Source organism: Thamnophis elegans, chromosome 6, assembly GCF_009769535.1.
Source record: "Thamnophis elegans isolate rThaEle1 chromosome 6, rThaEle1.pri, whole genome shotgun sequence".
Lineage (NCBI taxonomy): Eukaryota > Metazoa > Chordata > Lepidosauria > Squamata > Colubridae > Thamnophis > Thamnophis elegans.
Genome location: NC_045546.1, coordinates 57,138,860 through 57,165,659, shown reverse-complemented (window position 1 = coordinate 57,165,659; position 26,800 = coordinate 57,138,860). Strand labels below are relative to the sequence as shown.

The window sequence follows — 26,800 nt, the reverse complement described above, 5'->3', positions numbered from 1 at the left end:
ACTGTCTTTATCAGAGGTGAAATTGCTCTGGCAATAAACTGCTTCAGTGCATGCAGACATGCAAAAAAAAGTACACAGAGACATGTATAAATCTCTTAGATCTGATTTATTCAGTCAGTAGATCTATGTCACTAACAGAAAGTAAGATATTTTTTGCAAGGAAACAGAAAAAGATGAGAATATCTGAACAAAAGAACACATGATGGCAAAATGCAGCATCATTTTTCTTTTGAGAACCAACACTTCAGCTATGCTGATGTGAAAGTATTTTCTAGAATGACTTTAGGAAAGCAGCTGCAACTGAATTAATTAAAACTGGTTCTGGTTCTGGTTATAGTAATAGGAACTTGGAAGAAAAGGCAGAGATGGTAAGATTATGTCCTTCATATAAACTAGCCTGCAAAGCAATTGGGCTCACTTTATAGAATATGTTGAATTGTCTTTTCCAACTAATATCTTGTAACAAAATGAATGTTCATCTCCTAAAATTAACATGGAACATTAAAAGACTGAGATAACATTACAACAACCCTGTTTTATACTTGACTGAACCTTAGATTTTCCCATATCCTATAATATTGTATGAGAATAAACCAATATGTTAAGGAAAAATTTTCAATAGAAATTTTAATAGGTGGCCAAGCTAAAACTTAAACTTGTTAATTTGTAGGCTACTAAAGTTGGACCTTTCACTTCTGCAGCTAAAATAGTTAATTTGACATTTTGTAATATTGTCTTAGAATGAGAATTTCATTTTGACAGAACATAATTAGTAAAATTAATGTCAAAATATTTTACTGCAAGAATCAAATGCACTGCCTTTTATCCAGCTTACATATGTTGAAGCAATAACAACAGGATGGGACATCCAATGGTCACTGATATCAATGGTACTTCCACAGACATAAATGACAGGATTGTATCATGAAAATAATATCAATTTGTGTACTCTACAACATATAATACAACTGATCTTATTTTGATTTAGCACAGTCTTCTGCAACTTGGTCCCCATCAAACTACACAGATTTCACCTCCCAACATTCTAAAAAGTGGTTATGATGGTTGATGCATTCTGGAAGATGAAGTCCATGTATTTTAAGAAAGGATAATACCAGGAAATGCGGAGTTCTTTCTGTATAATTTCATCAAGACATTCTCAACAATTAGCTTGAGAACAAAATATTCTACTTGTCACCTTTTCATGTGGCTGATACAATAATTTTGGAAGCCTTATATGTGGATTGTCAGAAATTTGAAGGATAAAATAATTATCAGGAACTAGGAGTCTTACTAGGAGCGCTAAAGGTGTGAAATTAATAGACATCCCAGAAAAAATATAGATATATTAACAGATTTCCTTAATGAAATGTTCTAGGATAAGTATCCTCTGTAGTAAAGTGGAATCTGTTTATCACAGAAACTCAAACATCATTACTACAAAATTGGCATAAACACCAGGGGCAGAACTACATAGCAGCTGGAGATGAAATCTGATATTCTCCATTTCATTTATTGCTGACAGATATCACAGTCACTTCTAATTTATAATTTTCTGCATAATGGGTAGTGGGATTTTAGTAGAAAAGAGATATAGCTCTATCATCCTGAAGGAGAAGCCTGGCTTCCAACACACTTACCTCTATTGCTTCTTTTTCAGTATGTATCTTCCTGCCAGTAAGTAACCTAAAGTAAGGAAATTTAAGGAAAACTGGTAACACTAGTTTTCAAAATGCATTTTTGAAGAACAGTAAAATAACAATAGCTTTATTTTTATCTTAGCTCGAATGCAAGTAAGAGGATTAACAGTTTTACTGCATAAATGTATTTTTCAATTTCCTCCCCACATGATAGTTTTTTTAAAAAATAAAATAAGAGAAAAATGTACTATGTCCTTTAAAGAGACACTAATTTACCATTTTTAAACCAACAACCAAGTTTATACATTTTTTAAAGTTTTAAAGATTTTTCAGAGGGCAAGAAAACTCCTAAGCCTATTTTCTTCTTCTTCCTCGTCTTTTGTTGCTGCTATTCATTGCTGAACAATGAAAAGAATTACTTTGTTTGGAAAATTTGTAACAGCACTCACTCAGCTTCAAACTGATTTGGTGTTATTATATCTGCTACAGGTACCACATTATCCTTATACACTGGAAAGAGGTCCTTTGGAACATACTGTAAAACAAAGGAAGTTATAATAATTTTAGAAGGTTAGGCAGTTCATTCTAGGAAAGTGAAAAGGGTTAAAATACAAACACATCCAGGGACAGTTCCAATTAAATAACTGACTGAGACTAAGTAAAGTACCATATTTTTCGGAGTATAAGTTGCACCTTTTTCCCTCAAAAAATGAGGCTGAAAATTTGGGTGCATCTTATACACTGAATACAGCAATTTTGACCTCCTGAAACCCCGCCCCTTTACCAAAATGGCCGTGTATAGTCTTTAGGAGGCTCCCAGAGTGCTCCTGGGGGTGGGGAGGGCAAAAATGAGTAAAAAACAGGCCGATTTTTGCCCCTCCCAGCCTCCAGGAGCACTCTGGGAGCCTCCTAAAGACTATGCATGCCCTTTTTTGACAAAAAAAAACCAGGCCCGTTCTCAGGAAAAATGGGTCGGTTTTGGGAGGTCTGCAGAGTACAAAAACTTTTTTTTAAATTTGCCTCTTCAAAATCTTGGTGCTTCTTATACTCTGGTGCGTCTTATACTCCAAAAAATACTGTATATTTAGAAAGTTTCCATGTGAAGGAATGTCAAAACAAATGTTGACAATCCCCAACATAAGGTTGTAACAGCTCCAAACTAGATGCAATACGGTCTCCTAATCTTCAGATATCTATGATTCAGCTCTTTCATGTATATTTGCAAAAAATGTATGAATTTCTATAGATATGAGGTGTATAATAGCAATACTCTACATATTTCCACACATTAAAATGCAAAATTGTAAAAAGGTCAGAGTGGCATAGAGAAAATAACTTAAAATTCATTGACATGCCACTTCCAATAAATAGATTTTCATGGAAGCACTCATTATGCAGCCATGCTTCAAGCAGTTTCATTTTTCTGTCCATCATGAAAACTCAGGATTAGTTTTCTCTTCAAAAGCAGTTCAGTCTTAAGCAATGTTCTGCAGAAATAGAAGATGCCTATGTATATTTTTCACTGAAAACTGACACTGCTGTATTTAGAATAAGCATGGAAATACATGTGTGGGGGATTGTCCTAATAATTTCCGATGAATGTTGTAAGGTTTATTATGCCTAAAAAATACAATATGTTGGAACGTGTAGTTACTTTAACATAACACATTTGTTTATAAAAATGGGCCAAATTCATAATGGATACCAACCATACAGCCTTCCCCGCTCCATTTGTCACCCATCACAGGATCACACACTACAAAAGAAAGTTAAAACTTAATCATAAGAAGGGAACGCATAGTAGCATGTAAGATTGTTTTAAAATTAGTAACAATTAAAACAAAACACTGTCAGCCTTGTTTCAAATTTCAATATTACTTCCAGTAATGTTCAGAAATGGGATGTAAGAGATCTTCTATAATGACATATCACATTAAATGACATGATAGTGGTATTCCTTGCTTTAAAAATTGTTCCTGTCCTGTGCAAAAAAGAGAAGTGGATCTCTGTAAAAGCAATACCAGAGCGCGGGGGGAGGGGGGAGGGGGGAGAGAGAGAGAGAGAGAGAGAGAGAGAGAGAGAGAGAGGGAGGGAGGGAAGGAGAGAGAGAGAGAGAGAGAGAGAGAGAGGGAGGGAGGGAGGGAGGGAGAGAGAATTTGTGGCAGAATCCAATCTGAGTTGATCACCGGGAGTTTTATTCTTCCACGCTTTTTGACGTGCTGGAGTCCATCCTCGCAGAACTTTTCCCTCTCCCAAAAGTGTGAATGATCATTTGTGCATTTTACATGAGTCCATAAGAAATCAGGCAAAATCACAAGTAGTATGGCTACCTTAAAAAACTACAGAAACACTTCTCAAGCTCGGACCATTTAAGTGACCAGAACACCAGCAGGAACAGTCTAATGCCCCATAACAACTTTTCCCAGTCTAACAGCTGTTCATAGTTTTGAGCTTTTGTTCCCTGGCTAACGACAGTTGTAGGTAACTTAGCAGTCCATTATAACTGGAGGAAAATTGGTTGTGAAAGACTGTCTTAGGATGATAGAATGTGTTACTTCTTTAAAAGCAAAAAATAATAATTTGTTCCAACACAGCCTTATTTGAAAACTCAAAGACAGCAGGTAATAGCTACATGTGGTACAAGCTTCTCAATGAGTGCTGTATTCAAATTATCTTTACATTCTGGTACTGAATTGCCTCTTTAATATTAGAAGAAATAAGCCAATTTACGTAATAAATAGGTAGCTGACTCTTGTAACATCAGATAAGGTTATTGTCTTGCTTTCTGTTTTATATTCATGAGCAAAAAGCAGTTAAAAACAGAGAGTAATTTAACAGATTTATCTCAAGTTCCAGATAACATTACAAATCCAACTTAGTCTGTAGTGCTTTTGTGCCTTCTTATATTATTCATATATCTTTTTGAAGCCTATAGAGAGTTTTCAGGAAAGCTATTAATGTGATGGACATATATTGAATTATTAATTTAGAATTAATATCATAAGAATTATAAGGCCATCCCTCTCACAATTTTGTACTCTAGGCAGAGTACAAAAGAAAACTTAAAAAGAATAAATGCAATGGGGGGGGGGGCAACAGGGTCAAGGCTATCCAATTCTCGGAGTGCATGGTGGGATTGCAGTAATAGAGAAGGCACATAGCTTATAGATGATACTGCTTTAGAGAAGGGATCTGGGGCATGCCCATTCTCTGCACCTAGTGTGACATTCAGAGACCACAGGGTAGAAGCAGTGCTGCAAATAACCAGATCCTAAGTCATGTAAGTCTTTATTGGATCCCGCAGAGGAAAACCTTCTGAGCGTAAAGACATTCTTCTCTTATATTATTACGAACTTTATCTATTTAAAAACTGCGCTCAACCGCTTGGCGGTTCCAGAACGGCGCCCATCTTGTTGCTGAGTGAAGAAGTGTTTGTAGGTATGGATGGTTGAGAGAATGTTCCCACGTGTTTTTAAACTTAAATTTTTAAATTTTCCATTTTTATTCTGTATCATTGTATATTTTAATATTTTATTATTAGTGGGGTATGTGTGCGGAGAATGTCTGGTCGGTATGCATGAGGGAATTGAGAGTGCGGCCCGGAGCCCCCTCCACTGAGTGCAGAAGCAGAAGTGGATGTGGGCCCGGTTCAGCCTCTCGTCCCAGAGTGTATGATATGAATGGCCTGCTGGGGAGAATGGGGGCCGTGGGAGGGGAGGGGGGTCTACGGCTGCAGGGACGGGCCAGAGCATCCCGGTCATAATTGGGAGAGGCAGGCACAATGGGAGTTTCAGGGCGGGCCATTACAGGGGAAGGAGCACTCACTATGTCACAGGGATCCCTCATTCTGGTCCTGAAAACTCAGCCCTAGGACCAGGTGGCAAGAGATGCTAGGGCCCTGGCCTCAGGTTGCTGCTGCTAGATGCCAGGTCTGTGATTCAGAAAGCTCCCCTCGTCCGGGACTTAATATTAGACGAGGGGGCAGACCTGGCATGTATTACTGAGACCTGGCTGGGCCATGAGGGAGGAGTCCCCTTCTCAGAAATGTGCCCAGAAGGATTTCAGGTGCTGCACCAACCACGACACCAGAGAAGGTGTGGGGGAGTGGCTGTTGTCATCCGAAAATCATTAGCACCTTGCAGGATCCCTGCTCCAGAGACTGTCGGGTGTGAGTCCCTGCTGGTGAAGCTGGACCTTGGGAGTCAAGTGGCCTTGTTGTTAATGTACCTACCTCCCAGCTGCGTAGCAACAACCCTGCCTTTGCTCCTGGAGTCAGTAGCCGGTTTGGCGGTTGAGTTCCCCAGACTTATAGTACTGGGGGACTTTAACCTGCCATCTCTCAGCGAACGCTCTGATGGGGCGCAGGAGTTCATGGCTTCCATGACAGCCAAGGGCTTGACCCAGGTAATTCAGGGTCTGACTCATACAGCAGGACACACTCTTGACCTTGTGTTTCTCTCAGAGCAGTGGAGAGGTGATCTGGAATTGAAAGGCATAAAGACCTTGCCCTTGTCATGGTCAGATCACTTCCTACTGAGGCTTGATTTTCTGAAACTACTCCCCCACTGCAGGGAGGGGGAACCGATTAAATGGTTCCGCCCCAGGCGCCTGATGGATCCTTTGAGATTTCTGATGGAGCTTGGGGAATTACCTGACTCCCTTGCCCACAGTCCGACGGAGTCTGGGGCTCTGGATCGGATTGCGCCTTTGCGGCCTCTCATTGCGGCAGTGGATCCAGGAGGGCCTCTTGGTTTACCGAGGAACTCCAGGAGATGAAGCGCCAAAAGAAACGCCTAGAGCAACGCTGGAGGGCCAGTAAATCCGAATCTGACCGAACACAATTAAGAGCCTTCATTAGGACTTATCTAGTGGCGATTCGGGCGGCTAAATGTTAGCATTTCTCCGCTCTCATTGGGTCCTCAGAATCATGCCCGGCCGCCCTGTTTAGGATAACCCGCTCCCTCCTGAAAGGGAGGGATGCGGGCAAACCCTTGCAGGGAAGAGCCAAGGAATTTGTTCAGTTTCTGTCGGACAAAGTTGCTCAGATTCGGATGGACCTGGACTCCACTTGGACAGTACCTGCTGAGATGCCGAGAGTGGGCCTTGATCGGATTTCCTGGAGCGAGTTCCAGCTCGCTACTCCTGAGGAAATGGACAAGGCCATGGGAGCTGTAAGTACCTCCACCTGTGTACTGGACCCGTGTCCCTCCTGGCTGGTTTCGACCAGCAGGGAGGTCACACGAGGCTGGCTCCAGAGGATTGTTAATATCTCTCTTCAGGAGGGATCTTTCCCGCTGCCCCTAAAGGATGCGGTGGTGAGACCCCTCCTTAAGAAGCCTTCTCTGGACCCAGCTATTCTTAACAACTATCGTCCAGTGTCCAACCTCCCCTTTGTTGGGAAGGTTGTCGAGAAGGTGGTGGCCTGTCAGCTCCGACGGACCTTGGATGAAGCTGATTATCTAGATCCCTTTCAGTCAGGCTTCAGGCCTGGTTACTCCACAGAAACTGCTTTGGTCGGGCTGACCGATGATCTCTGGTGGGCCAGGGATAGAGAACATTCCTCTATCCTGGTGCTTCTTGACCTCTCAGCAGCCTTCGATACCATCGACCATGGTATCCTTCTGCGACGACTGGGGGAGGTGAGAGTGGGAGGCACCGTGTTACGGTGGTTCTCCTCTTACCTCTCAGATAGGTCGCAGTTGGTGTTGGTTGGTGGACAGAGGTCGACCCCTAGGCCCCTAAAATACAGGGTGCCTCAGGGCTCGGTCCTGTCCCCCGTCCTATTTAACATCTACATGAAGCCACTGGGTGAGATCATTCGTCGCCACGGGATCAAATATCATCAATATGCGGATGATACCCAGTTGTATCTGTCCGCCCCGTGCCAACTCAGCGAAGCGGTAGAAGTGATGTGCCAGTGCCTGGAGGCTATTAGGGTCTGGATGGGAGTAAACAAGCTGGCACTCAATCCCGACAAGACCAAGTGGCTGTTGATGTTGCCCCCCAAGAACGGACCAGATATTCCATCTCTTAGCCTGGGGGGCGAAACCCTTCGCCCCTCAGAGAGGGTCCGCAACTTGGGTGTCCTCCTGGATCCTCAGCTGACATTAGAATACCATCTGTCGGCTGTGACCAGGGGGGCTTTTGTCCAGGCTCGCCTGGTGCTCCAGTTGCGGCCCTACCTGGACCGGGAGGCACTTCAAATGGTCACTCATGCTCTCGTCACCTCTAGGCTTGATTACTGTAATGCGCTATACTTGGGGCTGCCCCTGAAGAGTGTTCGGAGACGACTATTGATCCAGAATGCAGCCGCGCGAGCGACATCAGGTGTACCTAGGTACACCCATGTTACACCTATCCTCCGCGAGCTGCACTGGTTTCCCATCGGTCTCCGAATGCGCTTCAAGTTGCTGGTCGTTACCTTTAAAGCCCTACATGGCTTAGGACCTAGATACCTACGGGACCGCCTCCTGCCACATACCTCCCAACGACCTATAAGATCCCACAGATTGGTCCTCCTTCAGGTACCATCGACCGGGCAATGCCGGTTGGCGACTACTCGGGGGAGGTCTTTCTCTGTAGCTGCTCCGGCCCTGTGGAATGATCTCCCCGCAGAGATCCGGACCCTTCCCACCCTCTCGGCCTTCCGTAAGGCCACTAAAACCTGGCTGTTCCGGCTGGCCTGGGGCTGTTGACCCCAAAATATGGTCCAGCCCCACTTGGAATGGAGTGCACGGTGTGTTTTTAAGTCTATCTTTTCTTTTTTTTCTATGCCTTTTGATTTATTTGTATGTGAGCCGCCCAGAGTCCTACGGGATTGGGCGGCATACAAGTGTTATTAAACTTTGAAACTTTGAAACTATAGATAATAACAAGTATCTTGAATGGCACCCAAATATCTATTGAGAACCAATGATGTAATGTGGGCAGAGCAAGGCACAGCTATTGCTACCAGTACCAACAAATTCTGGAGCATTTGCAGTTTCTGGTTGATCTTCAAGAGCAGTCCATGAGAGCACATTGCAACATCCAATCAAGTGATGACTAAGACAAGAGTCACCATAAAATGGGTCTCCAGAAATTCAATTGGCAAAAAATATGGAGTTGTTATTTAAAGACCCTCTGAGTTGCAGTTGCCACTTGTTCCTCAAATAGGAGCCATGAATCCAGGAGGATCCCAAATTGCAAACTGGCTCTGATTGATGGAGTGCAATCTTGCCTGGCAACAAAGGAGGGAGAATCTCCAGAGCTGGATTAATCAGTTCTGCCAAATTATCCAGTTCCACTGCATTCAGGAATGGCTTCTTGAAGAGAAGCTGGACTACCATTTTCTTCAAAGTCTATGGAATCATATTTTGAAGGCATTTTAAGTGAATGTGTTTTTTGAACTGTAATTGAAATGTGTATGAACTTTAATTAATAAGTACAATTTTCCTTTATCTCCAAACTAAGTTGTAAGTCAAGATGACTGATACCAATTTCTTATAACATAAACACCGCTAAAAAATCTCAGATTGAGGAATCTCCAATAGTATATAATGAATAGCAGCCTTCCTGAACTTAGTGCTCTCCAAGGCTGTTAGTCATCAGCATCTATCATTTCAGGTTGGCAGGTTAAGGCTGGGATGGGTGACATAAAATGAATTGCTTATGTATCAAAAACTTACCATATACCAGATTGGAGTTCTGTTGCTTCAGCTCTTGAACAATATCAACCACCATTGCAAGGAATGATTTATCCCGGGTATAGCCTTTGATAAATTGAGAAAGGAAAATTATGATTATATAATAATAGCTTTGTTTCCATGTGGATACCACAATTGGTATATTATACCGAGCCTAGGTGGCGCAGTGGTTAGGGTGCAGTACTGAGGGCCACTTCAGCTGACTGTTATCTGCAGTTCAACGGTTATAATCTCACCGGCTCAAGGTTGACTCAGGCTTGCATCCTTCCGAGGTGGGTGAAATGAGGACCCAGACTGTGGGGGCAATATGCTGACTCTGTAAACCACTTAGAGAGGCCTGAAAGCCCTATGAAGCGGTATATAAGTCTTTAAAAAAATAAAACAAATTGAATTTTAAAACAAAAAAAAATAACTTATTTTAAATTTGTAACTGTATTGAAGAAAGTTGGAAGTTTCTCTTTTTCTATTGCTTTTCGATTTTCTTTTATTCCTTTGCACTTCTCTTCCTCTATTTTTCCCTTCTCTTTTTATTCCTTACATTTTATATTTTGTAGAAATTGAAGGGTGTATAACTTTCAATATATATTACGTAGGAATTGTAATAGTATGACAAACTGTTGTCTGTGTCCACAGTAAACATCTCAATGATTGATCCTTTATGAAACATCGTAAACTTTCTGAGATTTGGGGAAACTATTGCCTGGCTTTAGTTTAGCAATGCTTTGATTTGTCCTATAGTTGTATTTGACAAGCCTTCTGTGCAATGTTGTTCCTACTTCTAGATTAATAAATTAACGTGTGGTGTGTGTGTGTGTTCATAACAAGTCTCCCATGTACATTTTTTTTTGGTGGAAAGCCAATACAGTCTTATACCCCAAGGAGCAGAATAGCCTTTTGGCCAGCTTATGTATGGATTAGCTGAATCATGCTGATTTCTTTGTTTGTGTGAATAATATAGTGCCAGCGATAATATATTTATTTTTAGCTTGATTCACCCAGTTAGTCCAGGTGTGGAAAATAGAAAATTTACCAAAGGCAAAGATGTCTGGCTTTCACCAAAAAAACCAAGGTGTTTTTTTCTCAGTTCAAAAACCAAGGTGCTCTTAATTATTTATGTGTGATTTTTATATCTGTTTCCTTTCCATTGTTAAACAAATCAGTTAACCTTTTTCTTAAAAAAATAGACAACTGTAAACAAATGGTAAAGACAAGACATTTAAAATAGGGACTAATATATATGAACCCAGCGTTTAGATTTTGACAGTGCAATGTTTCTCAGCCATTACCCAATTAGTCCTCGAGTTATGAATGTAATAGAACCTGTCAATTACATTTGTAACCCGAAGATTCATAGGAAACACATAATTTGACCACAATCACTCCAAGCTTTCACCCACACAATCACTATTCAAATGTGTGTGTCGTTAAGTGCACCTGACGAATCTCAGGGTGGGAAAGGCCATGGGAGGGCCTAGTGATAGAACAAGGCACCTGCTCAAGACCACCCAAGACCTCCCCCAACCCACTGAGATACCTCATGCTGTTCACGTTTGCTTCCCCTCACCCCTACTGAGACACCAAGACTCACTTACCTTGCAAAGATCTAGTGAGCTGTCTCCTCTCCAGCCTCTCTGTTGCAGTTTCTTTACCTGCTCCTACTGCTCCAAAAGCGAAGCAGTGAGAGCAGAGGGAGTACAGGACAAGCGTGCCCTGCTCGGCTTCTCTGATTCACTGAGGCTGCCTGCCACTTCTGGAGCGGCAGGCAGCCTCCTTGAGTCTCTTCCAAAGGTTTCCAGTCATGGTGTGGAAAAGCATTTGCACACCAATGGGAGACCTTGGGGTAGCGAAATTGTCTTGCTTCAAGCCTCCCATTGGCATGCACATACTTTTCGCGCACAGACTGGAAGCTTCTGGGTGCCTTTATCTCACAGGCCTTCAGGAACCCTTTCTCTGCAAAAGCGGATGGGTGCCTGAAGTCGTGTAAGATCATGGCCCCAGAAACTTCCAGTCTCCAGGCGAAAATGCTTGAGTGCCGATGGGGTGCTTTGAGGTGGCAAAAATATAATTTTGCTGCCCCAAAGCCACCTGTTGGCATCCCAATGCTTTTCCACATTGAGAATGGAAACCTTTGGAGGAGACTTACTGCGGCTGCCCGATGCTCCAGAAGTGGCAGGCAGCCTCAGTGAGTCAGAGAAATCAAGCACGTTTGTTCTGCTCTCCCTACTCCACTTTTGGAGCGCTGGGAGCACACAAAGAAACCATGGCAGAGAGACTGGAGAGGAGAAAGCTCACTAGATCTTCACAAGATAAATGATAAATGAGTCTCCATAGGCTTGCCTATGGAAGCCCGGCGGAGGGAGGGAGGAATAGGTGAATGCTGCAGTGCCTCTGTGGTCGTTTGTAAGGGTAAATGACTGCCATGGTGCTGAACATTTGTAACCTCTGGACTGTGTCATAAGTACTTTGGGGGGTGGGGGGGTGTTATATCGCAACTTTGCACAGTTGCTAAGTGAACTGTCGTAACTTGGGAATTACCTGTAGTTTGTAAATCATGGTTTATGACTTACTAGATTATGCTAGAGTGTACTAACCTAGTACTATATAGAATCTGAATCTTTTCAATCTTATTCTCCACTTAAGCTTTACAGAATAGAATTAAGGATTTAATGTATGTAGTCACTTATAGCATATTCAACGGTGACTCTAAAAGCTGGATTAAATATATTGATAATGACCTACCTAGTATTAAATTCTGCTAACCACAATGAGACATACTGCAAGGTAAAGAGTGGTGCTGCAAATTCAGGAAAGGGATGGAAAAACAAGTCTGCCTTTTTTGAATGAGATCCAGCTTTTCAAGCCCCCTCTGTGCACCATGGTTGCCTTTCCAGGATCAGAGACAGCAAAATAAGACCACCAGGGATATGCTTAGAGAAGCTGTAAATTAATAGGATTGAAAGTCCTCCTCTGTCCTGGAAAAGAGGGGTAATGCATCATATTTGTATTGTACAGGCTGTTTTCTTCCAAATGGCAATCTTTCAAATGGAAGTGATTAAGAAAAAAAGGTCTTCTTTTTTTCACTCTACCAGAACTTTGGGAATCTTCTTTTGGATTCTTCCCCTACCCTTTTAGTGGTAAGATTGTTTTACCCTTGTTCTGAATAAAGTAGATGTGACCAGTTTTTTCTGCCTTAGCTAAATTAAACACAAATGTTGCATTAAACCAAAGCATATATAGCAGGATGACCTTTATACCTTTTACTTATAGTTAACTATTGCTTTGAGTTTAGTTAACATGGCTAGTGATAATCTTTGAGAGTTTAGGATTGTGGCTAATTATTTACCCACAAATTTTCCCACTATCAACCAATATGTTTTACTTTGTTTTCAGATAAAGTCCATGATACTTGTGTATACAATGAACCAATACAGAAACACAAGACAAATTATCCATGGCTATATTGGGAAAATATATTAAAATAGATTCCTCTTTAATTCAAATTAAGTATGCATCTACAAAATACATTATAAGAAAGACTGGTGAGAACTACAATACAATTTACTATATGAAATAGGGAGAAGTGGCTATTCTTTATTTTTATAAAAAGATTTTATTTTTATTCTATTTGTATTAGATAAGATACAAGGAACATATTTAAAATATTGTGCACTGTGCAGCCTTCATTTTCAATTTACCAGCCTAAGAGCTGATAATGCGAGGCAAAATCTGAACAATCATAATGAATAGTGGTTGTTTCAGTATGTACATAATACAATCAAGGAAAAAAGGAAAAGAGTTGTAGGCTAGTAGCATTTCATGATTCCAATAATATATTCCTTTCAGTATTGTACATGAATAAATATGCAAATATTCTATAGCTTTGGTTTTTTGCTGTGTCAATGTTGTGATTCTGAGCGGAAGACAACTAATCTAGAGAAGGGCAACATTAGAGGTAAAATGGTGGAGGAACAAACTGGTTGAAGTGAGCAATGCAAGTTCTTGCTAGATATTTGCCTGGAGTCCCAGTTTCTAGCTTGAAGCCAAAGCCTTCCTGAACTATTTTTGTTTTGGTAAGTGTAAACTTCATCTAGAAGCAAAGGTGAATAATTTCCAGGTCCCAAAACCCACAACCACTCTCCTTGCTAGGTCTGAGCTAAAAACTATTATTTCCCATTCAGACCCCCACAAACTCCTGACACTGGGAAAGAACCTAGACCAATGATGGTGAACCTTTATGTCCCACACCCACAATGCAATGTGCTCCCCCACCTACACATGCACACACAACCCCCCATGCATGCATGCTTGACCACCCCCACTGAGGGGGGAGTTTTACTGGAGCCTCCGGGAGGGCGAAAATGGCCTCCCCTGGGCTCCGAAACCTCTTCGGAGGCCAGAAATGCACTCCGTTTTTGGCACCAGGAGGCTTCAGGGAGGGCTCCGGAGCCCGGGGGAGGCAATTTTCGATCTCCCAGAGGCTTGAGGAAAGTTTCTGAAGCTTGGGGAGGGCAAAAAATGAAACTTCCGGGCCTATAGGAAGTTCAGAAATGGACTGTTTCTGGCTTCTGGAGGGCCCCTGAGGTCCGGGGGAGGCCATTTTCGGCTCGAGGAAAACCTCCGGAGCCTGGGGAGGGTGAAAAAGCGGGCCTTCTGGAACTTCCGTTTTTAGCCCTCCCCAAGCTCCGGAGGAGAAAGTGGCCTCCCCCGGCCTTCCAGAGAGGCATAAAATCAGCTGGCTGACACACACGTGTGCTGGAGCTGACATAGTGCAATGGCTCACATGCCCACAGAATTGGCTCCACGTGCCACCTGTGACACACATGCCATAGGTTCAACATCACGGATCTAGACGATATCACTTGGTCAATTAAGGATCCAGTTCCATAGGTCAGGTCCATAACTAAGTATCATTAGCATATTGATATCTGATCTCATACTGACTAATTATCTCACTGTGTGATTTCATGTAAATGTTAAATAAGAGCACTAGAACCTGGGGACCACCATAATGGAAGGATGTTGGGCTGGATCATCTCCCTCCACACAAATTATGGAATAGCTATAGCCATGAAGGAAGGACAAGAATCAATGTAACGTTGTACCTCTATGTTTAAGTGTTGAAATCAGTCTAGAAATACACCATGATTTATGGTAATGAAAGCTAGGGTGGATGCACTATTTTTATCCCAGTCCCACCAGAATTAATGTACAAGTGCAATAAGTTCATATGGATGCAATTACATATCTGTTCTGCGATACATATATTGAGTTCACTTAAGAACTCAATATAGGTATTGAATATACATTGAGGATATATTATATTAACTGAACCTAAGTATTAATTTTTGAATTGTTTTGCTTCATTAAGATCATCTACCAAAACAATCCAATTGCACATAGTAACCAAAAAATAAAGGCTATTTTCAAATTGTCCTGAAATGATACATATTTTCAAGAAAGTCAAAACAACAATTGGAGGTAAAAAATCTTGATAAAATTAAAAAACGTGTAACTTTGTAAGGTAGGGTATTCTTTAAATTTTATTAAGGTAGGGAAATTCTTAAATGCTAAAGAACCTTATGTGGCTCTTCCCTATACTGTGGGACTCTAATGCTTATCAGCCCCAGCCAGTGGTGTATTAACCATTAAGCAGACTAAGCACGTGCTTAGAGCACCAGGCCCAAGGGGGCATCACAAAGTTGAGAAAGAAAAAACCCTCAATAAAGCTAGGGGCGGGGGCACCAAGATTTGTCAATGCTTAGGGCTCCAGAGAGCTTCATTCCACCACTGACCCCTGCTAGAGAGTTGTTGTATTTGGAAAGCTTAAGAAATTCTTTAGCTGGCTAGCTACAGGAAATAAAAACTGTCACCTTGCAAAATTCCTGTGCAGTTATTCTTATATTTTGCTCACTTACATTTTCCTCAAGGAAAATAACAGAAACATCTCCTAAATAAAAGGTTTGTTTATACTGAAAATTCATTTCTACCACAGAAAACAGGGCAGTCTCATTCATTTATATCCAAAAATGTCATGGAAACCAAAGAAGAAAAAATGTCAATTGTGCAATGCCCTTCATGGCAATCTTTATGGGTTATGGATCCAGACTCACATAATTACATTTTCCTGTTATCTATACGTTTAAAAACATCCTTTATCTTGTAGAAGTTACATAAATCAATATATAAATCAGCTTAATCTAGCAAGTTTCAACTAGTCAGTACAGAAAGGAAATTAAAAACTATTGTACTTTTTGCAAGGAGGTAAAATCAGATTAACGATCCATAGAGAGAAAGTGTACCGTTACAGTTATTTATGATCATGCACTTCCTCTCTAGATAAGGGACCCTTTTGCTTTTATCCCACTTAAATGTTAATGTATAATAAGGTTGATCAATTTTATTCCGGTTGAAATCTTTCTAGTTTTTTATTCATTGTAACTAAATTGTTACAAAAAACAAAGCAGTAGATACTTTACCAGTAAGTACATAGTCGTAATGATTCACATTGTTCAGTTTCAGTCCTTCATACAGTTCATGAAGTTCATTTGAATTTAATACGTGTCCCTTCCAATGATTATAACCTGAACAAAGAATGAAAACAGAAATTTGGTGCTGTTATATGGCATTTGGGTTAATGGACCTCATTTAAAGATAACAAGTGGAAATGAAAGTAAGAATGGCCACTCAGCAATACATATGATATAGTTTGAACACTTCAAATAAAGCTTCAAATTGCATTAGTACTGTTATACTAAAAATAACAATAATGCCTGGGGGAAAATAAAAAACTAAATAGTTTAACCATCGGAGCTGGGAGAGGGAAAACTGGGCTTTTAATGCTGGGGAAAATGTTACTTAACATTTGGGCCACTCAATTAAAGGTGCATCTAGAGACCACACAAGGACATTATACAAATCATGAATTATCTACCCCAGTTTTTGAGACAAAGATCAACCTTTAGATTTTAATATTAACAAACACTAGAAAACCTGGGACCGGTTGAATCATTATTTCAGAGATATTTCCTTACCAGATTCTTCCATGTCTTTAACAGTGGCACAGCTTCTAATGTACTTGAAAAGTTCTTAAAAATTCAGGGGGATACTGTATTTAGAAGTGTATCTGCTTTAAAAGTAGCCCATATTGTACTGTACGGTGCAGTTTTATACATTTTATAATATTATAAATGTTTATGTCATAAAATGCTTTATGATAATTTTATAACATTTAATAAAATTTGCCAAATTTCCATTCCACAGGAGTCATGGTCCTGTATTTCAGACACATTCTAAACATTAACCCATTTGAAGTATCTTGATTCAAAAGGTTTTGCCCTACGATGCACCATTTTGCCCACACAAGGTTACATGTACAGACAGTTTTAAGTAATGTATAAATGTTTAAACATTAACAAAGGGTCCAAGAATATTCCTTCTTGGATAATAGTCTGAGAAGTTTTATATTCAAATATATTTTATTCTTTATGCTGTTTCTCTCTTCCCCACAAAATATTAACAGAACCCACAATGGTCTGGGAATCAGTGTCTCCACTACATAATTGACAGTCAGGCTGAAACTAACTTAATCAACCAAAATTAGCAAACTTCCTCAAATAAGTTTATTTATTTATTTTATTTATTTGTCTTGTATGCCGCCCACTCCCGGAGGACTCCGGGCGGCTCACAAAAGACAAGGGAAAGAGGGGAACGAGACAAAGACAACATATTAAAAACAAAACCAACATTCACAATTTCCATGGAGGTAGATGCTTCTCGGCTCCCCCCAGCCTGCTGGAACAGCCAGGACTTGGTGGCTTTGCGGAAGGCCGGGAGGGTAGTAAGGATCCGGATCTCAACAGGGAGCTCGTTCCAGAGGGCTGGAGCTGCAACTGAGAAGGCCCTCCCCTGGGGAGTCGCCAGCCGACATTGGCTGGCAGATGGAATCCGGAGGAGACCTAACCTGTGCGATCTAATTGGTCTGAGAGTGGTAATCGGCAGGAGGCGGTCTCTCAGGTACCCAGGTCCGATGCCATGTAGGGCTTTATAGGTAGCGACCAGCACCTTGAAGCGGATTTGGAGACTAATAGGTAGCCAGTGCAGCTCGCGGAGGATAGGTGTAATGTGGGTGTACCTTGGTGCACCCACAATCGCTCGCGCGGCTGCATTCTGGACTAATTGGAGTCTTCGAACACTCTTCAAGGGCAGCCCCATGTAGAGTGCATTACAATAATCCAGTCTTGAGGTCACAAGGGCGTGAGTGACTGTCTGAAGGGCCTCCCGATCCAGGTAGGGTCGCAATTGGTGCATCAGGCGGACCTGGGCAAAGGTCCCCCTGGTCACAGCCGACAGATGGTGTTCTAGAGTCAGCTGTGGGTCCAGGAGGACTCCCAAATTGCAAACCCTCTCTGAGGGGCGTATAATTTCACGCCCCAGCCTGAGAGATGGAACAGTTAGACAATCTTTGGGAGGGAACATCAGAAGCCACTCGGTCTTGTCTGGATTGAGTGCCAACTTGTTTGCTCCCATCCAAACTCTAACAGCCTCCAGGCACTGGCACATCACTTCTACTGCTTTGCTGAGTTGGCACGGGGCAGACAGATATAGCTGCGTATTGTCTGCATATTGGTGATACTTAATCCTGTGCCGGCGTATGATCTCACCCAGCGGCTTCATGTAGATGTTAAATAGGAGGGGGGACAGGACCAAACCCTGCGGCACCCCATACTTGAGGGGCCTTGGGGTCGATCTCTGCCCTCCGACCAACACCGACTGCGACCTGTCCGAGAGGTAGGAGGAGAACCACCGCAAAACGGTGCCTCCCACCCCCACCTCTCGCAACCGTCGCAGGATACCATGGTCGATGGTATCAAAGGCCGCTGAGAGGTCAAGAAGCACCAGGATAGAGAGGTAACCCCTATTCCTGGCCCGCCAGAGATCATCGATCAGCGCGACCAAAGCAGTTTCCGTGCTGTAACCAGGCCTGAAACCCGACTGAAAAGAGTCTAGATAATTGGCTTCATCCAAGGACCGTCGGAGTTGCGAGGCCAGTTACCCAGACCTAATCCACATATTAAAGGATAAGGTCTGCAAACACAGTTAATTAAATTAGGTCTCTCAGAGCCACTGCATGTTCACAATAATAACATACCTACGCACACATACCTCAAATGTCACCCTAAATAGAATCAGCATGTGACACCCCAGACAAGCTCCCCCTATAAGAATCTGGTACTGTACCCCAAGCAAACGGTTTTGCTTTTAGGAATAAACATTTCTTCTTTCCTCATAGCTGTCTGGATCTCCTTTTTATTTATTCTTGAGAAGGAACCCCAAATTATTCTTCTGACAAACGGGTAAGGGCTATCACATTTTTTGTTTGAGATACAGAATGTACCTGCACCCTGTGCTTTTGAGGTACCTGGATTCAAAAATTGTTCCTCTGTGATGCACTGTTTCACCCAATTAAAGATTATACGCAGATAGACATGAGAGTTTGAGTAGTGCATTGGTTAAAAAAATCTTACAGAAAGAAAGCCCACTTTTGTGGTGAAGGAGCCCTGCTTGTATTTTGGAGTGTTGCTGGATGGAAGCTTTCACCACTACTGATATGCTAACTCCACATACGATCACTCCTTTTATAGTGAGTGCACACGGATCAGATGAGTTCAGTAAATCTTTGTTTGATGCTGTAGCCTGTGAAATAGTTTGATGCATTTCAACCCAGTACCACTGCTAATATTGTTGAGTAATAATGGCCGGAAATTGATTGGTTTGTAGGTGATGATCCATTACTTTATCTCCCAATGTATTTATTTTTGCAGATGAAAATAAATCAATGTTAATATTCTGTTAACACTATTATACTTTGGAATTTTTAAAAAAATGGAATTTGAAGGTCTGCTATATTCCAAAACTGAAAGTATAAGAAAGGGTTTTTCAAGTTTTATGAGGCACAAAATCCATCAGCTTATAATGATAATTATTCGCCATAGCTTTTGAACCAAATTCAATCACCAGATTTCTCTGACCTCTTCTTATTAAAGTGTTTGCATTTCAGGTCGTGACAGTACAAAAGTTCAAAGATGCACACATCAGTTGTGCCAAGAATACTTATGAATAAACATTGGGAGGGAAGGAGGAAATGCTCCAAGGCATTCAAGGACACAGTACAGTATCATAGTGTGAACAACAGAAAGCATTGGGTAAGCAAGAAGTGGGTCAACACACAAATATTTTATCTGTGGAAACTTTCAAAATTCTACTCTTACCCCTCAGGAAAGATAAATTAATCCTTTGCATTTTACTTACATTTTCCTTAATTTAGTGTGGACTTTGAAGTTTTGCTTAATAAACAACAGAAGTAGCTTGCATTTACTTTTACATTTTCAGTTCAAGCAGACAGTCCAGAAAATACTTTGGCTAAACTACTCTAAAAGGTAAAGTCAGAGAAAAATGTCAATTAAGAAGGCTTTTATGGTATAGTTGTATAAGCCTGATCAAGGTCAATTTATTGTGCTCTTATATAACAATTTAGGTAAGAAAAATACACAAAGACTGTACTTGACAAATTAAAATAAAAAAGACAGTCTGAATAAAAATGTTTTCATAGATGACAAAAAGACAACTAAAATGGAGCTTCCCCCACTTATATTAGTAAAATTGCCTTACTATGATGCACATTCCCTCAACTTTACTTTCACCTGATCTACAGTTGCCTACAAAAATTTACATACAAATGGTATGTTTCAGTGAATTTCTAAGCAGAAGCTCACCTAACTTCTAAATGGTACTTTGCTTATTCAATTTATGTTACATTTCTAGTTATTTTTACATCTATCTCCGAAACATTGTCTTAAGACATATAAGTTTAACCCTGGAGTTCTCTCCTGATCCTCAGAGATTTCAATCAGTTAATTGTGAGAGATGCAGAGGAGATGGGATGCTGTATGCCCAACTTCTCGTCTTAGTCTTGTTTCTCTTTAAAAGATTAAACCTTTTATTTTAGGAGATTGAATACCTGTAGTCCTTGATTTATGACCACAATTGAGCCCAGAATTTATGTTGCTAAGTGAGACATTTGTTAAGTGGGTTTTGTTCCATTAATGTCTTTCCTTGCCATATTTGTGAAGTGAATCACTGCAGTTGTTAAATTAGTAATACAGCTGTTAAGTGAATCCTATTGTCAATTCCCCATTGACTTTGCTCGTCAGAAGGTTGAAAAAGGGGATCACATAACCCCAGGATACTGCAATCGTCATAAATGTGAACCAGGTGTTAAGCATCTGAACTTAAATTACATGAAAATGGGGATACCGCATTGACCATAAGTGTAAAAAATGGTTGTAAGTCATTTTTTCAGTGCTGTTATAACTTCAAATGGTCACTAAATGAACTGTTGTAAGTCAAAGACTACCTGTAACCTCTTCTTCAGCACACAGCCTAGAAAAAACATCTCTCCCTGATAACATGTAGATTCAAAGACTTGCAAAAGGTTAGCAAGCATACTACTGTTCACAACAGCAAACACGGGTTATAATTGTAACCTCTTCTTAACTATTATTTTGCCTGTGATAATGCATGTCTTTTTTTAATACTTAGAAAGTTTCTCATGAACATTGGATGAAATATGCATGATGGCCCTTAGATTAACACATGAAAGCTTCAAACTGGGTAGAAAATAGGGCATAGGCACTGTATTTGCCGCCTTCTTTCACTCATCTTCACATTTTCCACTAACAATATGAAGGTGAATATACCTGCATTAAGGTAAATGAAGTAAAATTATCCACGTGGCTTGGAAACCTGATTTATAAGAGTCCTGGATTATCTGAAGAGTTACACTAAGGAAAATAACAAAGCAAGATATTAATCCACATATTCTTGAAATCTTTAGGTGAATGTGCAAAGAGAAGTAATTATATGTAAATTCAGAAATCCTGAGATCATTAGGATAGTAAAGTAGCATTCAAATGACACATTGAAAAAAGTGTTTATTTTGCAATGAGAATACTTAGCAAAGACATTATTTATTTAGGAAATACTCCTAAATGAGTTTATTTTTTAGTGTACCATTCTGAACACTAAATATCAAATTTCATAGAAAAATAACAGGAGATCCATTATTATCACACCTTAACTAAATGATGGCCTGACTCAAAGGAAGACAAAAGCCTAGAAGCCAATTCCTAGAGGAATCTATTGATAGAGGTGTTACTTTTTAACCTGGCAAATGGATTACATTGAAGGAGAGCATCTGAGAACTATAATCTGCACATTTGTAAGATAATATAAAAAAGGGGAAGATTGCTTTAAATGCTCAACCATTTACTTTTAATGTTGTAAGCCACCCAGAGTTCCTGTGACAAGATGGGTGGCAAATGGAAAGGCAGGGCTTGACGTTGCGCCGACATGACATGCAATCTTGGAGCTCCAGGATTGCTGTCGATATCTCTGCTGCTGGACGGTCCTTTTGCACCTAAACCATCCCGTAGAGACAGTGATAGAAAAGGGCACATCCTGCTGATTTCAAGGACATTGAAAAGTCCCTGATTGATTCAGGAGAAGCCCTTTTTTCCAGCAAAAGAGAAGCAGCCATTGAAGCTGCACAAGGTTGGGACAGCCCCTGAACGGAAGAAAAGCAGGAGATAAAGTGTGTCAAAATGGTGAGATAATTTTTAATATTAGAGAAGAAAACACCCAAAAAGACTTAGAGTAAAATTAAAATTGAAGACAGAAGAAAGCAAGCAGCAAATTAAGCCTGGATTAAAAGTAATGTGTTATCTTTCTTTAATTTTTTTTAATGGATAGAATTTTTACAAATGCCTCTTACTTTTTAATTTGGACTGGTCTTTTTTTCCTCCTTCTTCTATTTTCCCCCATGTTTTGTATTGTGGATCAAGAATCTCTTTCTTTTCAAAGCTGTATCGCACCTTTTAAGCATTTTTTTCTTTCCTTTTCTTAATTTTGGAGCTTAAAGAGAGAGGAAAAAAAGTAACACTGCCACCTAGAGGCTGGACGCTTGGAAACATCTTATATCTCAAGGCTTCTGACTTTGTTTATTGAATGGGACAGTGGGAAGAGCACCGTTTGTTTACGTAGGTGCTCTTCTGGAGTACTATCAGCAGCTGGACTGGAGTAAAGAGAAAGCCTTGACTTGAAAGATTACAGTGAATATCTTTGAAACCTAGCAAAAAGCCTCTTAGTGGCAGTGTTTACAACTTGGAAAAATGGCACAACATGAAGAAGAAAAGGAATTAACATTGCAAATAATTATGCTAGAAATTCAAAAACTACAAATAAGTACAGAAAACATTGAAAAGAGATTTGAGATTATGGAACAAAGAATAGAAAGAATGGAGGGAAGATTTGAGAATATTTTCAAAACTATGATGAAATTTGAGGATAGAGTTCAAAAAATTGAAGGAAAATATGAACAAAGTGATAAGAAATTGTTGACATTGACAGTAAATCGAGCATGGAGGGAAATGATAGGAGTGGAATATTGAAAGGAGAGGTTGACGAATTGGAACTCTAGCTCAGACTTCAAAATATGGAAGAAGAAAAGGGAGGAAATCTGGCAAAAATAATGAGAAAAACTTGGACAGAAGCACCAGTGATGACTAAAGGCAAGCTGATGGAAGGAACAGATGGAGGGTTTCGAGTCTTTACAAGATATACAATGAACAACAAGTTGCCAAGAGAAGTCCACATAAGACTTTTCAAGAAAACAATTAGAATACAAATTCTACAAATGGCAAGAGATATAGGACTGCACTACTACTGGAAGGATACAGGATGATGAAATGAAATGTCATAATAAAAATTAAGTTAAACAGTAAAATTTTGACTATTATGTATAAGATAAAGTAATAATAGTTTATAGTTAAATACATGATTAACAATGATAATAATGCATATATACACATACATACATACATACATACATACGATTGATAATATGAAATTTTACATAAATTGTGAGGACTATGGAGATGAAGTTAAAAAGCTTTGTTATAAAAGATAAATAATTCTATATAGAATAGAATATAAAGATGTAATATTACTGGATGATTTCAGGATGATGTAATGAAATGCCATAATATAAATTTATTTTAAATTTAGAATATTTCAAATAAAGAGGATGTTTAATAGCTATAGTCAATGAATGTTTAATAATTATAATAATTGTATACATATATATTAGACTGATGATATGAGACTTTATGTAAATTACAAGTGAAGACTATTGTGAGGAGGCACAAAAGCTTGGTAACCAATCGACATACTGTAGGAAATTCGAGGATGATTTTTATACTTTGTGTGTGTCTATGTTTGTTTGTTTTATGATTGTTTAAAAATAAAAACTTTTTAAAAAAAAGGTGGGTGGCAAATGAATGAATGAATGTATAGCAACATAACTCATTCAGAAAGCAGACTCAAACTTCTATGCAGGAGATACATTATCTAGCAACTACCATGTTTCCCCAAAAATAAGATCCTATCTTATATTTTTTTTGTCACCAAAAAAGGCAAAACGTAGGCCAGGGCTGATACGCACGAGTGGCGGAAAGTGGCTACAGAAGTGGGCCTGCAAAGCAGGCAGGTGTTGGAGTGTGCAAGGCCTGGTAAGTAGAGGAGCTCTGTCCCCCATCCCCAGTCTAGCTTAATTTTTACCCCTGCACCTCCCCCCACCCCATTCACCCCAAAGTGGGCAGGGTCTTAACTAGGTTTTATTTGGAGCGTATGGCTTTTATTGTGCAAATGTGTAAAAATCGAGCTAGGACTTACTTTTGGGGTAAGTCATATTTTTGAGGAAACGTGGTAGTTAGTTAGAACCAAATAAGTTAATTCTCTTTTGATCTGGACTTTTCTGTTAAGATATAACATATTAGTTATATGTTGGACTGGCCTACTGTCAAAAGTAGCCTATGCTATCATTTATTTTGCTTCTGAATGAAATAGTTCTGTGCCAGGGATTCTAAAATAAGTAATCAGACAGTCCTAATCTGGATCACAACAATAATTTACCACAATAATTATCAATTGGACAAAGCTACACTAATCCTAAGGGTTGTAACTATATCTTACCAAGTCAGAAGAAGTCAGGTAGAATATACAGTCAGTAGCTGGACAAGAATCAAAGAATGGGTAATTTGCAATAGTAATCCAAGCATGGACCAACAAGATGGGGTGCACATTTTGATTCCAACAATTTTCCAAGAGAACTCTCCACCAAAAGCACAGCTGGCATGAAATCATCACATAGCTGGGGTTTGAGGCACCTGGCATTATAGTCTGGTACATTCAACTGGGGGGGGGGGGTGTTCCTGTACAATGGCACTTTTTTTCTTATGGATTTAAGACTTGCAGCTGTGTTTCAGATTCCATACAGGTTGGTGGGGAAAGGGTCTGATTCTGACCAGATCACTGAATTACAGGGGTACACATGTTTCTGCTTCGGGATAATTAACCGCTGCCTCTTCTCCCTTCTTTGAGTATAACATAAATGCTATGTAAGTAAAGGCTGACAAGTACATAGCTGATTGTTTTAAGAGTGCTTAGTCAGATATACTATGTCAATACACAGAACAGATAGTTTTACATCCATTCATTGAATATGGCTGGTAGCAGGATTAAACACTAAGGCAGTGTTTCTCAACTTTGGCAAATTTAAACTGTTAATTTAAACTGTTTGGACTGCAACTCCCAGAATTCCCCAGCAGCCTAGCTGGTTTAGGGAATTCTGGGAGCTGAAGTCCATGAAGGTTAAACTTGACAAGGTTGAGAAAGACTTCACTAAGGGGAATTTTTACAGGCATAATTTGAATCATAACTGATTAAATTACACAGGGACACACACTTACCTGTATGATTTGAAAACTGGACAGAGTTCACAGTATCTATTTCAAAGCCCAACACCTATAATAAAAGAAAAAATGTTTATTGAGTTTTCTTTCATTTTTCAAGGGTAATAAGATATTGTTATGACTCAGTATTCAATATGAGTTGACAATAGATATGAATAAGGAAAACCAAAGAAGAAAATGCTTTGAATAAGGAAAATATGCAGGGACACATCAACAGATTAGTTAAAAAAGACATCAGGCTTCACAATATAACAAAAATAGTACAAATATTTGCAGAAATAAGTTTAACCCTAAACAAACAACACTGCAGCTAAAATAAGAATAAGAATGGAAAATTCAGTTATCAAGATTCAGGCAGCTGAAAAAAAACCAAAGGTGAATTGTAAGGCAACTTATAATCAATCAGTATACAAAAGCATAAAATTTTACAAAAGAAATAGCATTATTTTGTTGAATTGCAATGTATACACATGTGCTCATGTACATAGTGCATAAGGAAGAAGTAAATACTAGAGTTGCGCAGAAATCTAGTTGTGAAGAGCAAAATTAAAGTACATGTAGGCACAAATATAACCTATTAGGAAGATTTTAAACTAGCTGCTTCATTTCCTAGACTTTGTGGCTGCTCTCCAGAGCTAATCCATGATCAGAAAACATGTTTGGTTTATGCTGTTCTGATGCTACCTCTGTGCACTGTCACTAACATTTTGCTCTTTGAATCCTTTTTTTATTGAATGTTTTAATCTTTAAAAACAGAAAGAAAAACACAAGAAAAAACAAAACACAAACCATACATAACAACATAAAGTAATTATACAGCCTTCTGTATTGGATTTCCTGTTTAGCCTTTATAATTCTCCATTTTGCATTGCCTTCCTATTGCTTTTACCTTATCCTATAACAACAGTAGTTCTAACACTTATAATAATATTGATTATTTATATCAGTGGTCCCCAACCTTTTTATCGCCGCGGACCAGTCAGCCTTTGATAATTTTACCGTGGCCCGCTGAGCGCGCGCAGGGGTGGGGGGGCGTTGTTCGCGACGACACATTGATTGTTTATATATCACGTGCGTACCAGCGCGGGGCTCTCTTCCCTGGAGCCTTTGCGCACGGCCCAGGAGCTTTTGCGCACGGCCCAGGAGCCTTTGCGCTGCAGCGATCATGGCCCCTGGCCGCTGCAGCGATCATGGCCCCCGGCCGCTGCGCGGCCCGGTGCCAGGTACTCCACGGCCCGGCACCAGTCCGCGGACCGGGGGTTGGGGACCACTGATTTATATCACCATATATTTACATTCTCTATTTTCTGTTTTGGCTGCTGTTTTCTAGCCACTTATAATTTTTATTCCATATTTTAGAGAAATCTGATTCTTCTCTTTCTTTTAGTTCTATTGTCATTTTGTCCATCTCTGCATATTCAAGTACTTTTCTAATTATTGTTTCATCTGTGGGTGTATTGATTTTTTTCCAGTTTTGTGCGAAACCAATCCTGGCTGCAGTGAGTATGTGTATGATTATGTATTGAGATTGTTTATCCATTTTGATTATGTATTGAGATTGTTTATCCAATAATCCTAATAGGAATGCTTCTGGTTTCAGTTCTATTTT

General features: G+C 40.0%; 1 protein-coding gene across 3 annotated transcripts in view; it reads right to left on the bottom strand.

Annotated features, from left to right (window-relative positions):
- Positions 1-26,800, bottom strand: part of PDXK (pyridoxal kinase) — a 66,956-nt gene that overhangs the window by 12,012 nt on the left and 28,144 nt on the right. For all 3 annotated transcript variants that reach the window (XR_004255590.1, XM_032219304.1, XM_032219303.1), the window contains exons 2-7: positions 25,189-25,243; positions 15,802-15,906; positions 9,308-9,391; positions 3,350-3,396; positions 2,090-2,175; positions 1,641-1,686 (exon numbers count right to left, since the gene is read on the bottom strand). Coding sequence is in view for 2 of the 3 variants with exons in the window: in XM_032219304.1 (XP_032075195.1) it covers positions 1,641-1,686; positions 2,090-2,175; positions 3,350-3,396; positions 9,308-9,391; positions 15,802-15,906; positions 25,189-25,243 (423 nt within the window). In the remaining variant the exon portion in view is untranslated. The remainder of the gene's footprint in view (positions 1-1,640; positions 1,687-2,089; positions 2,176-3,349; positions 3,397-9,307; positions 9,392-15,801; positions 15,907-25,188; positions 25,244-26,800) is intronic.